At 39.8% G+C, this 14,595-nt stretch overlaps 1 protein-coding gene across 1 annotated transcript in view; it reads right to left on the minus strand.

The window, feature by feature from the left end:
* The window catches only part of LOC131223570 (V-type proton ATPase subunit a3-like), a 31,286-nt gene extending 17,366 nt beyond the window's left edge, over positions 1–13,920 (minus strand). The window contains exons 1-4 of the mRNA XM_058219008.1: positions 13,727–13,920; positions 10,344–10,388; positions 9,067–9,189; positions 8,851–8,958 (exon numbers count right to left, since the gene is read on the minus strand). Coding sequence (XP_058074991.1) covers positions 8,851–8,958; positions 9,067–9,189; positions 10,344–10,388; positions 13,727–13,879 — 429 coding nt within the window. The 5' untranslated portion in view covers positions 13,880–13,920. The remainder of the gene's footprint in view (positions 1–8,850; positions 8,959–9,066; positions 9,190–10,343; positions 10,389–13,726) is intronic.
* Between the last annotated feature and the right edge of the window lie 675 nt (positions 13,921–14,595).

Below are 14,595 nucleotides of genomic sequence, written 5' to 3' on the forward strand. Positions count from 1 at the left end.
GCATATGTTGATGGATAAGAGAAAACATCTTTTTTGGTCACCATGTGCTGCCCATTGTATTGATCTTATATTGGAAGATATTGGGAAGAAGAAGAATGTTAAGGAAATGGTCGAAAGGGCAAGGGAAGTGACGACGTTTATTTACAACCATAATCAAGTAGTTGCAATAATGAGAAAGTTCACGAAAGGACGAGAGTTGTTGAGGCCTGCGGCGACTAGATTCGCAACAAACTTTATAGCATTAGAGAGTTTATTCCAGCATAGGGAAGAGTTGAGTGAGATGTTCGCTTCCCGAGAATGGCTCAACACAAAACATGGGAAGAAGACATCAGGAACACCGGTCGAAGTTGCGAACACCATATGGGACAACAAATATTGGAAGAAGGTCAAGGCGATCCTAAAGGTGATGGAGCTACTAATGAGGGTACTCCGTCTTGTTGAATCCGATGAAGCACCTACCATGGGCTTCCTATATGATGCCATGGATAAGGCAAAGTTTGCAATTCAACGTGATTGTAGAAGTTGGCAGACTTATTGGAAGATGATCGACAAGAGATGGACAAAACAACTCCATCACGATCTTCATGCAGCAGGTTACTACCTAAATCCTAGGTATAGATATGCCCAATCATTTGTTGCGGATGATGAAGTTCGTGTCGGGCTAAAAAATGTGATAAAGAGATTAGAGCCTGACTTAGATCTGCAAATAAAGGCATTAAATGAATTCGATACATTTGGAAATCGCCTTGGTAGCTTTGGAATGCTCTTGCACAGCATACAGTATCTAGATTGCAACCGGCCGAATGGTGGATTAATTTTGGAGAGAGTACGAAGGCTCTCCAAAAAATTACAGTAAAAGTTTTGAGCCAGACAACATCTTCCTCTAGCTGCGAAAGGAATTGGAGTTGTTTTGCGCTCATTCATTCAAAGAATAGGAATAAATTACAGACTAGAACATTAGATAGACTTGTCTTCATGCACTACAATATAAAACTAAGAATGCGACGACATCATAGGAGCATTAAAGCTGTTGATGACGGAGACTACTGTCCAATAAACTTGGATAATATTTTTGATGAGGATAACCCACTTCTACCTTGGTTGGAAACAAGGGAAAAACAAATTGAAGAGGATAGTGAAGAATTGAAAATTGATGACCCAGAAATACGCAGAGGCCAACAAGAGAGTCGTGCAGATGTGTTGGACCCAGTAAGAGGGGCAGCGTTTATGCCACGTACAGATACGGCTCAAGATCAACAAAAGAGTATGAGCAGTGGTAACGTGACCGTGTCGAATGAAGACGATGACCCCCTGCCCCTGGTGCTGGCACTTCTGGTGTTGCTCAGTGCCCTATACAGCCGTCTACAGATCACGATGTCGATGAACAGTGACGAGGTGGTACACGAGGTCGGACTTATGAGTGTACCGAGTCATGATACAGCCAGCAGGAGGTGGGTACATCTAGTAGTGCACCAGGTCCGAGAGGTTCGGAACATCAGCAGGCTCATGGTCTTGGTTATTATGATGGATATTCTTATGGTGAATTGAATTATGATGGTTATACTGAGCCTGTTCCATCACATTCATGTTGGAGTAGCCCTCCCGATCAATATCCATATGATTATAGATATCCAGATCCAAATTCAAGTTACTCATCACAGCAGACGTACTCTCAATCTCAAGATTCTCAACAGCCTGAGTATGGGCACCAGTATGGCTATTCGACGGGCACTGGTGGATATCCTTACTCCGGGTCAGAGTCGTTGCCTAGTCAGGATCAGTCATCCTCTAGTTTCGTTGATCTAATATTTCCTTCTGGCACTGGATATTATGGATATGTAGCACCTACACCTATTGGACAGCCTCAGCCTGATGGTGACGATGACGATGATGTGGAGGTCGAGCAACTACAAAAAAGCAGATTTTCATTTTGGTGGTGACTTGTGATTGTGAGTATATATTTGTATTAAGGTAAGTATTTGCAGCAGACAGCTCACAACAGATTATTGCAATCGCGAGTACACACTTGACACTGCCGAACTTGTATTTAAAATAGCTCCCCTGACAACCAATCAAGTAATCCTTAATCAAGTTGCAGGGGAGTATATCAGACACTACTAATTATTTTTTTTAATATTCTTGACTTGAGGATGACAGGTCATAGACAGGAATTACACTATCACAGTCACGTGCACCACACTGCACAGGACCACAGGTATGTTCGAGAAATTCCTCAAAAATAATTGCAAACACCTAATGTAAGATATTTTCATTTTACATTCATTCTAATATATCTATCATTGATAGTAGATAGTTAGAAAATTAAATATATGAATTTTGTAGTCAAATTCAGGTTATCTGGTTCATAAATTCATCAGACAGTCCGATACAACTTCTCACCAAAGAGTGGACTGTTACACCACCATAAACATGTTCCAATTTATAAATGAATGCATATTTGGAATGCTTAGAATATTCTGGATTTAATTCATATTTTTTCATATTTTTTTTAGCAAAAAAAAAAAATTTGCGCCGTTACGGGCCGTTACGCCCCCGTATCCGTATCAGTTTTGGAGGACACCGTTACGCCAACCGATACCGATACGGGACACCTTGGTCCTATACCTACCCGTCCCGACCCATTTTCTCAGCTTCTACCTCCCATACCTACCATTCCCGACCCATTTTTCCAGCCTCTACGTCCCATACCTACCCGTCCCGGCCCATTTTCCCAGCCTCTACCTCGCATACCTACCATTCCTGATCCATTTTCCCAGCCTCTACCTCCTATACCTACTCTTCCTGACCTTTCTTCTCAGCCTCTACCTCTCATACCTAGCCTTCACACACCCAGAGAGGAAATAGAGGATATCCTGGACCATCAGATAGTTTCAACGTCGGACGGCGGGTTTCATAAGTACCTGGTTAAATGGAAGTCACGCCCAGCTTCAAACAGCACTTGGCTCACTGGGGAAGAGCTTCAAAGACTTGATCCTAACATCCTGGATCGGTTCAGGAGTTTTATTTCGCCAGTGGCGAAATCTTCGCAGCCGGAGAGAATTGATGGGGACATCATGCGCACACGCGCACGCACACCACCCCCCTACGCACGTACGTACGCAGGAGGGCCCCACCATCGATCTGGCTCAACGACGACGTCCAGAGAGGGCCTTCTAGCTAGAAGACGAAGTTTTTGTTCAAAAGAGTGGACCCGATAGTCAAGAAAAGCCGATCATAGGATCTCATGATCATGGCCCACTCGTCAAATTGATGTCGTCTTTTAGGTTTTGTTTATTGTTATTATTTAGAACATCGTGAACGCTTTGGATTTCTTTGTTTGATTTTTATTTTAGTTTACTTCACCGCCAAGTAATAGGTTTTCATATGGTGCGAGTTTTGGGGTATAGGATTTTCCCTATAAATAGGCACCCCTTGTAGTTCTTTTGATTCATTCAAGTTTAATAAAAATTCCTGCTTTATTTTTCTGCTCTTCGTGAGTTGTGGAAGAATTCAAAAGTGGGTGCAAAGCCCTCCCTTCTTCGAAGGGCTAACTACCGTGGTGCGAAGCCACATCTATCCCCATCCGCCCCTACCCTCTTCCATTCATATCTCTCATCTTCTATCATCATTATTTCTTTGAATTTTCCAGCTTCTACAGCTATTCATCCCCCTACAGCCAGTTTCCAACATCTGGACCTGTAGGAGGGCTGAAACAACATCTGGACCTGTAGGAAGGCTGAAACTTTGGCGGAGAACTACGCTTTGACCTTACATCGGATCGTCGTCAAACTTGGAAGGATTGGAGGTCTCCCCTAGCCGACCAAGGCCTAGGTGTCACTTTGGGGAGGCGGGCTTCTATCACACGTGCGTCCAGCCCACCCACGCGCGTGCGTCAGCCCCGGGTCACCATCTGCACGTAGGAGCTTTCTCCGAGTCCGGTGTTCCTCTTTTCATTCATATTTCAAAAACCCTAGTTTTAGTTTGCATTAGCCCTAATTTATTTGTCACTTTTTTCATCCTAGGTTTCCTTGAATTGAAATTGGGGAATCTCTTGGATTACGGACTGATTTTTATGCATGTGTGGTTGATTTCTATTTCCCTTTGACATCGTTTAGTTTATAATTTTTATTGGTTCAGTCCTAGCCTATGTCGGCCTGGACCCACATAGATTCCCCTTTTTAATTGAATGATTTGGATTGTCATGTGGGATGTGGAATTTGTGTAACTGCTTCTGAATTGGTATGATCTAAGCCTAAATTCTTGCATCTCATACTTAAATTTCATGTCCTGCATCAATTGGCCATGCAGCAAACGCAAATGTTGGTTATATACACACCCTGTTTCCTCATATTATCGACAATGAGGACCCTTTGATTTCCAACCAACCAGCCGAAGACCGCAATTTTGGGAGGGACAGAGTAATACCAGCCATGGTACCGCATTAGACCAGTAGGATGAGGGAAATTAACAGACAGGAGGCTGTAAAGAGACTTGACTGTGGATTTGCCATGTTTGTCCAGGCACCAAGACAATCTGCCAGGCACATTGTGATATTTTCGACTATGTAAATTCTCAGTAATGCTTGTATCATAAGTGTATCGACGATATTTCAATAATAACGCCAATATATTGATATCATTATAAATTCGTTTGTTCAAAAAAATTATTTCAAAATTTTTTTTTTTTTATGGGCACATGGTTGTATGTAGTGTTCAATTTACCATAGATAATATTAATAATATCTCGATATTATCGATATCGCAACATGCGCGATATTAAGACCACAATCTTTTGTTTCCTTTCCAATTATTGATGATTTCTTGGTGAAATATCATGTGTTGTTGATATTTTGCAATATCGATGGATGTTTGGATGAAAGGTTGGATGGTTAAATAGGCTGGATAGGATGGTTGGACTGATTTCTTACAACAACACATGCTTTTAAGGCCCCGTTAAATAGAAACTTGTTATGTATGTATTCTTTTTGCAACTTTTTATTTTTAAATATGCAAATATGTACATTTTAACATCTCATGAAGTTTCGCTGAAAATTCCACCATTTTTCCAATGTTTCCCCGCATTTCCAGTTATCAGCGATATTATCGACAATATCCATATTGTTTCCGTATCTCTAGCCAGCAAAACTTGTAGCGATATCGATACTTCGAACGCTGGGTGGAACCCATGTGATTAGGGCCCACGAGAGTTGTTCGGCCAAAGACCTAACCCATGGGATGTGGGGCTTGGGCTATGAAATAAAGGGATTGATTCACCATGCTCTATCAGTTCGAGCTTTTAGAGCAAGTGGTTAGTTGCCTTGCATCAAAGTGATAACAGAGCAAGAGGTTTATGTTCGAGACTCCTCACTGGGGGTAATTAATGCAGTGCATTCTCGTGTGAGACACCGGGCTTAAGTGGGGTTTGTGGGTGGCTCGTGTGAGGCAAAACCCATGTAACGTGCCCACCCATGTGATGTGGGTGCCTCGTGTGAGGCAGAACCCATGTGATGTGGGTGCCTCGTGTGAGGCAGAACCAGTGTTCGAAATATCGGTATCGCGCAATGTATCGCACCCTTGGGATACAGATACGTATCGGTTATCTCATGGGATTTATCGTTTGTATCGCATAATTTATCGCACTTTTTGGGAAACATGGGGAAACATTGAGAAAATAGTTGAATTTTTTAATGAAACTTCAGGGATTATTAAAAAAGACCTCCATACACACTTTTAAATCATAAAATCTCAAAAAAGAATGGCAAATAATAGGTTTCCTTTGTAGAGGATCCTAAGCTCTGCGTTATCCGATCGAACTAAGACAACTATATCCAGTATCCACCCCATCTATCTGTTTTTCTATATCATTTTAGGACATTATGTAAAAAATTAAGCAGATCCAATAACCAGGTAGACCATATCATAGGAAACAATGGTGATTGACCATTAGTGGGCCACTTGAACTTTGGATATGCTTCACTTTTTGGGCTAAAATCATAAAATTATGTGGTAAAATGGATGGACGGAGCGGATAAAATACATGAATTATAGTGGCCCCACGGAGTTTACTCACTACGTCGTTCCCACCCCAGACGGACGCGGATTTCCTGCAAAAGCCTTTAGCAGGGAGTTCATGCGCTGGGAACCCAGATGGGGCCCACTGTGATGTTTGTGAGAAATCCTCCCCTTGCATCAGTTTTGTGAGTTCATTTCAGGACAATATGCCAAAAATGAACCGTACATAAAGCTCAAGTGGGCCGTGCTAAAGGAAAATGTGGTTGGGGAAGTTCCTACCGTTGAAACCTACCTGGGTTCGACAGTGATGTTTACATGCCATCCATACCGTTAATAACTTCATTCCTACAGGGATGAACTGAAATCACAAATATTAGCATGATTCAAAACTTTCACAGCCCATGAATATTTCAACTGTGGACATTCAATTACGTTTTTGGCCCACTTGAGCTTTGGAAACGGTTCATTTTTGGCATCTTGTCCTAAAATAAACTCACAAAAGGGATGGACGAATAGGATTTCTCACAAACATCACAATGGGCCCCACCTGGGTTCCCAGCGCAGGAAATTAATGCGCTTTCGCAGGAAATCCGCGTCCGTCGCAGACGCTCCTCCCGCTCAAGTTGTCTGAACAGTTCAAAGTTAAATGGGCCCCACTGTAATGTATTTATTATATCTATACCGTTCATGCATCTGGAGAGATCATTTTAGATCAAATGAGTAATATCCAATGCTCAAGTGGACCACACCACAAATAGCAGTGGGGACTGATTCTCACCGTTAAAACATTTGTAGGGCCCACCATAACGTTTATTTTTCATCCAATCCATTCATTAGGTCACACAAATCTGGATGAGGAAAAACAAATATCATATCGATCCAAAACTTTTGTGACCCCAAAAGGGTTTCAACGGTAGACCTTTAATCTTCCACTGCTGTTTTCAGTGTGGTCCACTTGATCTTTGTATCCGTCTTATTTTTTTGCTCAAGCCTTACGACGAGGTCGCCAAATGGACAAACGGTTTGGATATAACACATATCTCATGATGGGACCCACAGAAATCAATGACGACGTCAACACACCAGCCGGTGGTGTGCGGTACACCAGTCGGTGGTGTGCGGTACACCACTCTATTCCAAAAAAAGGGCCAGACACCCTTTTTTTTCTAAGCAGAGAGGGTTCCGGCCCCAAATATCTCCCAAATCTTCGGATTCCGGCGAAGATTCTCCAGATTTCGACAAGGATTTCCCCCGATGTCGCCCAAATACCCAGATTTCTTCAGATTTTGACAGATTTCTCTCCCAAATCGAAGATTTTGCTTGCACTAGCCTACGAAAGAAGCTTCGATTAGAATGGCCCACCAAATGGAAGGTTTCGATGATGTCAATCTCTTGTACAGGTACCGAAATCCAGTTTCTTGTTTTTTTTTTTCGATTTTTTCGGATAATGATAGTTTCATTTTTTTTTTTTTGATTTTTTTTTTGAGGAAATCGCGCAATATCGTCGAAATATCATGCGATATCGACGATATATTGGCCGATATCTGGATTTTGGGTTTTTTGGTATCTTCCGGGGGTTATTGCGAGTATATCGTCTCGCAGGGGTGCGATAACGATAATATCGGCCGATAGTATCGATATTTCGAATACTGGGCAGAACCCATGTGATGTGGGGCCCACGAGGGGGGATTCAGCTAAGGACCTAACCCATGAGGGGGACCCATAAAAAACCACGGTGGGGCCCACCTTTTAAATACAATGGATGAATAACACGTCACCAGAACCTTTAGACTAGGTTGCAAGCTATAGTTGTATGAGTTATAAAAGCCAAAGAGAGTGGAGCAGAAGAAGAGTATTGATGCAACAACCTTTTTCTTCTTAGTGAGGTGTCTCTCTCTCTCTCTCTCTCTCTCTCTCTCTCTCTCTCTCTCTCTCTCAAAATGACCCCCATCTCTGTCGATATATCATCGACAATAAGTAGGGGTACTTCTCAAGGATTTCGTATCGCCAAGGTGCAATACCAAAAATATCAGCCAACATTATCAATACCGAAAACACTAACCATAACCCAAAAAATAATAATAATAATAATAATAATAATAATAATAAATAAAAATTTGTTGTATCCATGGTATTCCAAAACAGTTACATAGCGGCTGTATGTGTAATGATAATGGTGGTAACCATTTAGCATTACAGGGTCACAACAGCCGTTAAGAAAAAATTGACTCATAATGGTCCTATGACAGGAGGCCCTGTAATGATCTGTTACTGCACTGAAATAGTTCTTTTTTTCAATATATATATATATATATATATATATATATATATATATATATATATATATATTCACAACAGTTGTCACGGCCCGTATCATAACGGTGATGACGGTGGCCATTGCAGCTACCATTACCTAATATGGAATACCTTGGTTGTATCCAAACAGTCCCTATATATGATAGGCAAAGCCGTGAGGGAAATGAAACCAGCCCATTCAACTAATCATATGGAAGATAAAAACCAATGCCATCACATTAATATTATCACATCGTGCTAGTTTTTTTAACATGGAAGAATGTGATTAGTTCTCACTAATGAGAATTATAACAAAATGAACCAAGTGTCTAGTCCAGCAATTAACAAAAGAACAGGCAAAATTTTAATAAAATGCTGGGAGTGCCAGAACACAGTGACAGCCAGACAAACAACACTTACCCTTTTCTTCTTCTTCTTCTTCTTCTTTTTTTGAACAATGCTTACCCATTTGTAAGAGATGTCGAGATATGCACATATATTATGTGCAATTATATTCGTGTCTATTAAGAGTAGAGATGCATACCTTCTGTAAAACAAGCTTGTATTCCAAAAGCTCACTATAAGCACGTTGTAATTTCTCACTGTTTGCATTAATTTCTATCAGCTCAGCTTCAAGTTCTCCGAGTTTTACCTTTGTCAAATGCAGGAACATTCAAAAAAAGATATTAAATACTCAATATCAACAAAATGTATTGTTTTTTCATAAGCCTAGTTATCAGCTATGAGCAATTGAGCATACCTCCAAATCATCCAGATCAATATCAGTCCGTGTGACAGGCATTGATGAAGGTGGCAAACCTGCCTTGACCATTTGCTCCCTAAAGAACCGAAGCTTACGTGCCATCTCTCCACTTCTTTTAATCTGCATAGAAATACATAAGTTGGGAACTATATACTGAAGGATGAAGACCATACTTCACAAGTTATTACTGATGACTAGCCACAAGATTGCAATATCTGCTTATGTTTGTTATACCAACTTTCAAGTTGAGGCATCTGAGGACATGAGACCACCATGCATAAATTGTCGGCACTCATATGAAAAAAGCATGTTAAAACTAGCTAGATGCAGGGATAACCATCCGATAACATGCGAATGGCTAATACTGAAAAGATAAAGGGAGTAAACCATACAACAGAGTCAGACTGGTAAAATATTCAACCGCCATGGTGAAAAACAGGTTGAGATGATGCTGCAGGCAAGTGGATTACCCAAAACCCTTTGGAATCCAAATTGAAACTAGGTCAATGTCTAAGTCATTGATCAAGCTCACTTTGAGTATGCTCCTCTTTCTAGATTGGTGAGGAAACATCAATGTGTTGCTAAGGTTTGGTTCTTGTGGAGTTTTGATGAAGAAAATGGAAAAATAAATAGTGTTGGAAAACATCACAGTGACAGAGAAGCAGATTGCAAGGGCCATCTGAACACAATATCTTCAGGAAGATTGAGGATGGAATAGAAATTTAGAAGTGCATGAAGGAGATGTGAACCAAAAATCAAAAACTGAAAAGGTACCATCTTGGGTCATCAAGGAAAGTGCCAGTTTCACATGGATCATCAAGTTTCCTCGGAATTATTACTGCATTTTGAGTAAAAACAATCCATCTTCCATTGTAAAACCATTCTCTTTTTTAATAGTTATGGGAACCATGCACTTGAATTCTTAAATTTCATGCACTCTTGACCGGAATCTATGAATTGAAGTAGGCAGTCAATTTCACCTTAATCAGAATCATGCATTAAAAGTTATAACCTTCTAAAGGAAAAGCTACAGGGATGTAGTAGTAGTAGTAAACATAATAATAGTAATACCACCAAGGACATTCACTTGGAATTTACCTCAATCCCAAGAGACAGTTGTCCCTAGGCCAGTAAAAAGCAATATCAAAAGAATATCAGGAAGAATAGGGAACAAAATGGTAATGTAAAAATTATTCAATGGTACAAACATACAAAGTTGATAATGATGGTGATGCATCCACTCAACAAACAATAAGGTGGGAACACAAAGCTACCTGATTAGCATATGTCCGTTGGAAGGGGCTCTTATCTGAATTCAACTGGAAGAAATAGTACATCAGATAAGGTGAAACTAATTAGTTCCCATAAAAACAATGCATAAAATGGAATAAAGTAAAGAGTCATAATGATGAAGCTAATATGACATTTGCTTGTCAAGCAAGATTTAAAAACTCAGAAGTTCACTCACATTTCACATAATACTAATAATATAATATGCACTAATTATATAAATAGCCAAAATCCAACAGCTATGTTCTCATATGTCAATAACTCATAACTTAGATTCCAGAAGTCACATAACCATTACATGCCAGAAATCAAAAGACTCACAAATACTCATAACTCAAAAGAGTCCTAGACTGAAAAATCACAACCAATAAACAATCTCAATGTTGCATAAGAATCTATAGAACACTAACCAAAACAATAAGGATGATGACAAAACAAACAAGACCATATTAAGCAGAAAATCCAAATGTAGGAGTGGACATACATACTCAAACATGAGCATCATGACTCTCGCAGTAGAAGTTCATAATAATCATTGAATTGGGTCTGCAAGTAGTACCGTCTTCTTAAAACAATCACCACAAGCCATAGCTAAAAAGCCAGCAACTTCATGTTTTTCACCACCATCATCATCTCTATTACCAAGCCATTTCTACTTCTTCCATACTGGTATCTTCCTTTTGCTATCATGACCAACAGCAAGATCATGGGAGTCATGTACTTAACATCTGCTATTTTAATGGCCACAGTAGAGAAAGACATCACCATTAAAAAATGCCTTCCCATCTCATTAACAAACGGCATGATCAAGTGAGTCATTCCCTTGATCTCCATCATACAATGCTGTTAGAGAGGATAAAATCACTATAGTTTTCATTCTGAATCATCCTCCCCTCATCAAATTGTTGTTGGCATCAATTTTCACTAGAATTCAGAACGAAATAATGACTATCTCATCTCAAAACGGTTCAAATGCCAAAATTGTAGGAACTAACTTAGAAAAATTGATAGAGTGAGACAGGGAACAGAAAGTATGAATCTAGAAAAGGTACTCCTAGAGCATATAGGAAACAAGTGAAGAATCCAAATGCTAAGTTGGTGGCCTGGGGTCTAACAACAAAAAGAATTAGAGAAACTTCTGCTTTGGACCTCTCTAGATTCCAGATATAGGCAAGAGGTCGAGGTCAGATCTCTCTAGCAGCCCCCACTGGCAAGCTAGTGGAAGTTGAATGTTGATGGTTGTTCGATCAGCAATCCAGGGCAATTGGGTTTTGGCAGGGTAGTCCATGATGAGCACGGGACGTTTCGATGGGCTTCCTCAGGGCTGAATGGTGACAGAGACCCTAATCGTGCTGTGAGCTGGAAGCTATTCATAGGGGCATTAAGCTGGTACAGGATTCTTTCCATGGTCAGCTCCTAGTGGAAGGGGATATGCATGGCTCTATTTCATGGGCATCCACATAATGCAAGGCTCCTTGGAAGAGATGCTTACTGTAAACGAGATCATAGCTGTGGCCGAGGCATGGCGTATTGCATCGTTCCTAGAGATGCTACTTGTATAGATGATTCTTTTTCAAAGATGGTTTGTCAAAACCATCTCTAGTATTCACCAATTGCTAGCCATTGCCATAGGCCTGAAACAGAAAGTCGGGTGTTCTTCTTCTAATAAAATTTCAATATTCTATCAAAAAAAATATATATATATCAAGCAAAGAACCGAAAGCTCAAGCATTGAACCAGTCAGGAAATTAAACATTGATGACACATGTGGAAGTGACCAATGACAGAAAAAAAAAAAAAAAAAAAAAAAAAGAACAAAAAACTACGATCTGATAAAAACGAACCGAAATTGATAACCCCTCCCAATCAAAGGGGAATAATTTGATGCGCGACATAGGACCAAGCACCATAAGATTGGGTTCTCAATTTCTATAGGTAGACCCCATAGTTTCATGATCAAGACCATTGGTCCCTTGCAACCAGTGTTCAAAATATCGGTATCGTGTTACGTATCGCATCCTTGGGATACAGATACATATTAGTTATCGCATGGGATATATCGTTTGTATTGGGTAATTTATCGCACTTTTTGGGAAACATGGAAAAACATTGGGAAAATGATTAAATTTTTCAATGAAACTTTAGGGATTGTTAAAAAAGACCTTAATACACACGTTTAAATCATAACATCTCAAAAACGAAGTGCACATAATAGGTTTCCTTTGCATAAGGTCCTAAGCTATGCATTATTTGACTGAACTAATGCAATTATATTCGAATTGAATGCATGACATATAGAGTGTATGTGATGATCATTTCAACAAACACTCATAAGTCTTTGAAATTAGTCTCAATTGATAGCTGGTTGACAGAAAATTTCAAAAAAAAAAAAAAGATTAATACTTTAATAATTTTTAATTAAAAAATGTTTTTAATTTTCCAAAAATTGACAAGGACTTGACAAATCAGTAGATCAGCCCTCATACATGCTTGATTTCATGTTTGGAGTGCAACATTGCAAGAAATTTGGGAGAAATTGGGGAATTTTCAAATTTCCCCAATTTTTTCCCAAATCAGACCACCTACACTCAAATTTCAAAATTAGAGTGTATGTGATGATCATTTCATCAAATACTACTAAATACTTTGAAATTAGTCTCAATTGATAGCTGGTTGAAGGAAAATTTTGAAAAAACATGGAGAACATGAAGAACAAATGGATATCAAAATCAATGTCTGCATAATTTTTCATGCAAAACATGAAGAACCAATGGATTTATAACCATTTGACACTTAGTTAACATAATTTCAACAAAAAAAAAAAAAAAAGAGAGAGATCGGAAATTGAAAATGCTCACTGGATCAAACATGTGGGATATATCAGCACTACCTGTGTGTTTCGTTTCACACAGGTAGGATACAAGATATATCGTGGGATATATCACTTGATATCATCAATATTTAAAACATTGCTTGCAACCACACGTGGATGAACCATGCCCCAAACAAAAACTTAGATTGGAACATCACAGCCACCAATCATAGACCAATTTTCAGTAGAATGTGGACCATTGTAGCATTTCCATTCTCGACCCCCCACTCACAAGCCACAAATTGAAAGATATGAAGAGTTTCATATCAAATAGACCTTAGGCTTATGCTCCAAAGACAGCATCCCAACAAACCAACGGTCTGGATCACTGAACCATGGGAACCCTCTAGTCCAAAAATGAAAACCTAATGCAGTGGGCCATCATCACAAGCAAGATACAGTTCCTCTCATCATCAGCAGCATTGCGAAGAATTACAGCAAAAAATAATAATAATAACCATTAATCGAAGTTTCAAGAAGGGATTGGAAACTCACATCTTTGAATTGGATGAGGCCAAGGTCTCCAAGGTAAGAAATGGTCTGATGGGCGGATTCGATGGGGATGATCAGCTGCACCAGTTGCATCGGCTCCGACCGAAACAGATCCATGGGCGGACAGCACCACCCGCCCCTTCCCTCCACGTCCATTCTCTCTCGATTACAACCGTCCGATCGATCTCCCTCCGATCTATTCAGAAGATTTTTTTCTTCTTTTCTTTTCCTTTTCCCTTCCCTTCCCCCAAAATCCCAGAGAGACAATAAGAGATCCCTCCCCTCTCTCTTTAATACCTCGAGTTATTTCGTACGCGGGTAGAGTATGGCGATTCGTACGAATGCACATCGTCTCTGTCCTCTTATTAGGGATAGAAACTTAATCCTAACCGTCCAAATCGTGTGATCCACGGTAGATGGGAAATATATCTAAAACCATGTTGGTATGATGATCATTACTCTGACTATCTCATTTTTTTAATTCATATATTTGGATTATTTATTATTATTTTGACCGTATGATTTGTTATTACAATTTACTGTGTAACCAACATGTTTAACGGTTTAGATCTGGGCACATATGAGTGATGTGAGCATCTGACTATCCGCATGCGCATGGATATCATAGTTCGTCAGAGTCGGTGTATTTTTTTCTGTCAATTTATATGGCGGAGGCTCGCGATGGCATTGAGAGAGGGAAGCTCGCGACGTCTCCAGCATGTTCTCCGTACACGCGGCGAGCTTTTAACGCAATCAGAACTGTTGATCTGGTTGGCCAGCCCCTCTGCCTTCCCACTTCACGAAGGTGTTGAAATTTTACCGAATAATATTTTTTGGTAAAACATGGAATCCAATAAAATGCAAATTAATTT

The sequence above is a fragment of the Magnolia sinica genome, chromosome 13, assembly GCF_029962835.1.
Source record: "Magnolia sinica isolate HGM2019 chromosome 13, MsV1, whole genome shotgun sequence".
Classification (NCBI taxonomy): Eukaryota; Viridiplantae; Streptophyta; class Magnoliopsida; order Magnoliales; family Magnoliaceae; genus Magnolia; species Magnolia sinica.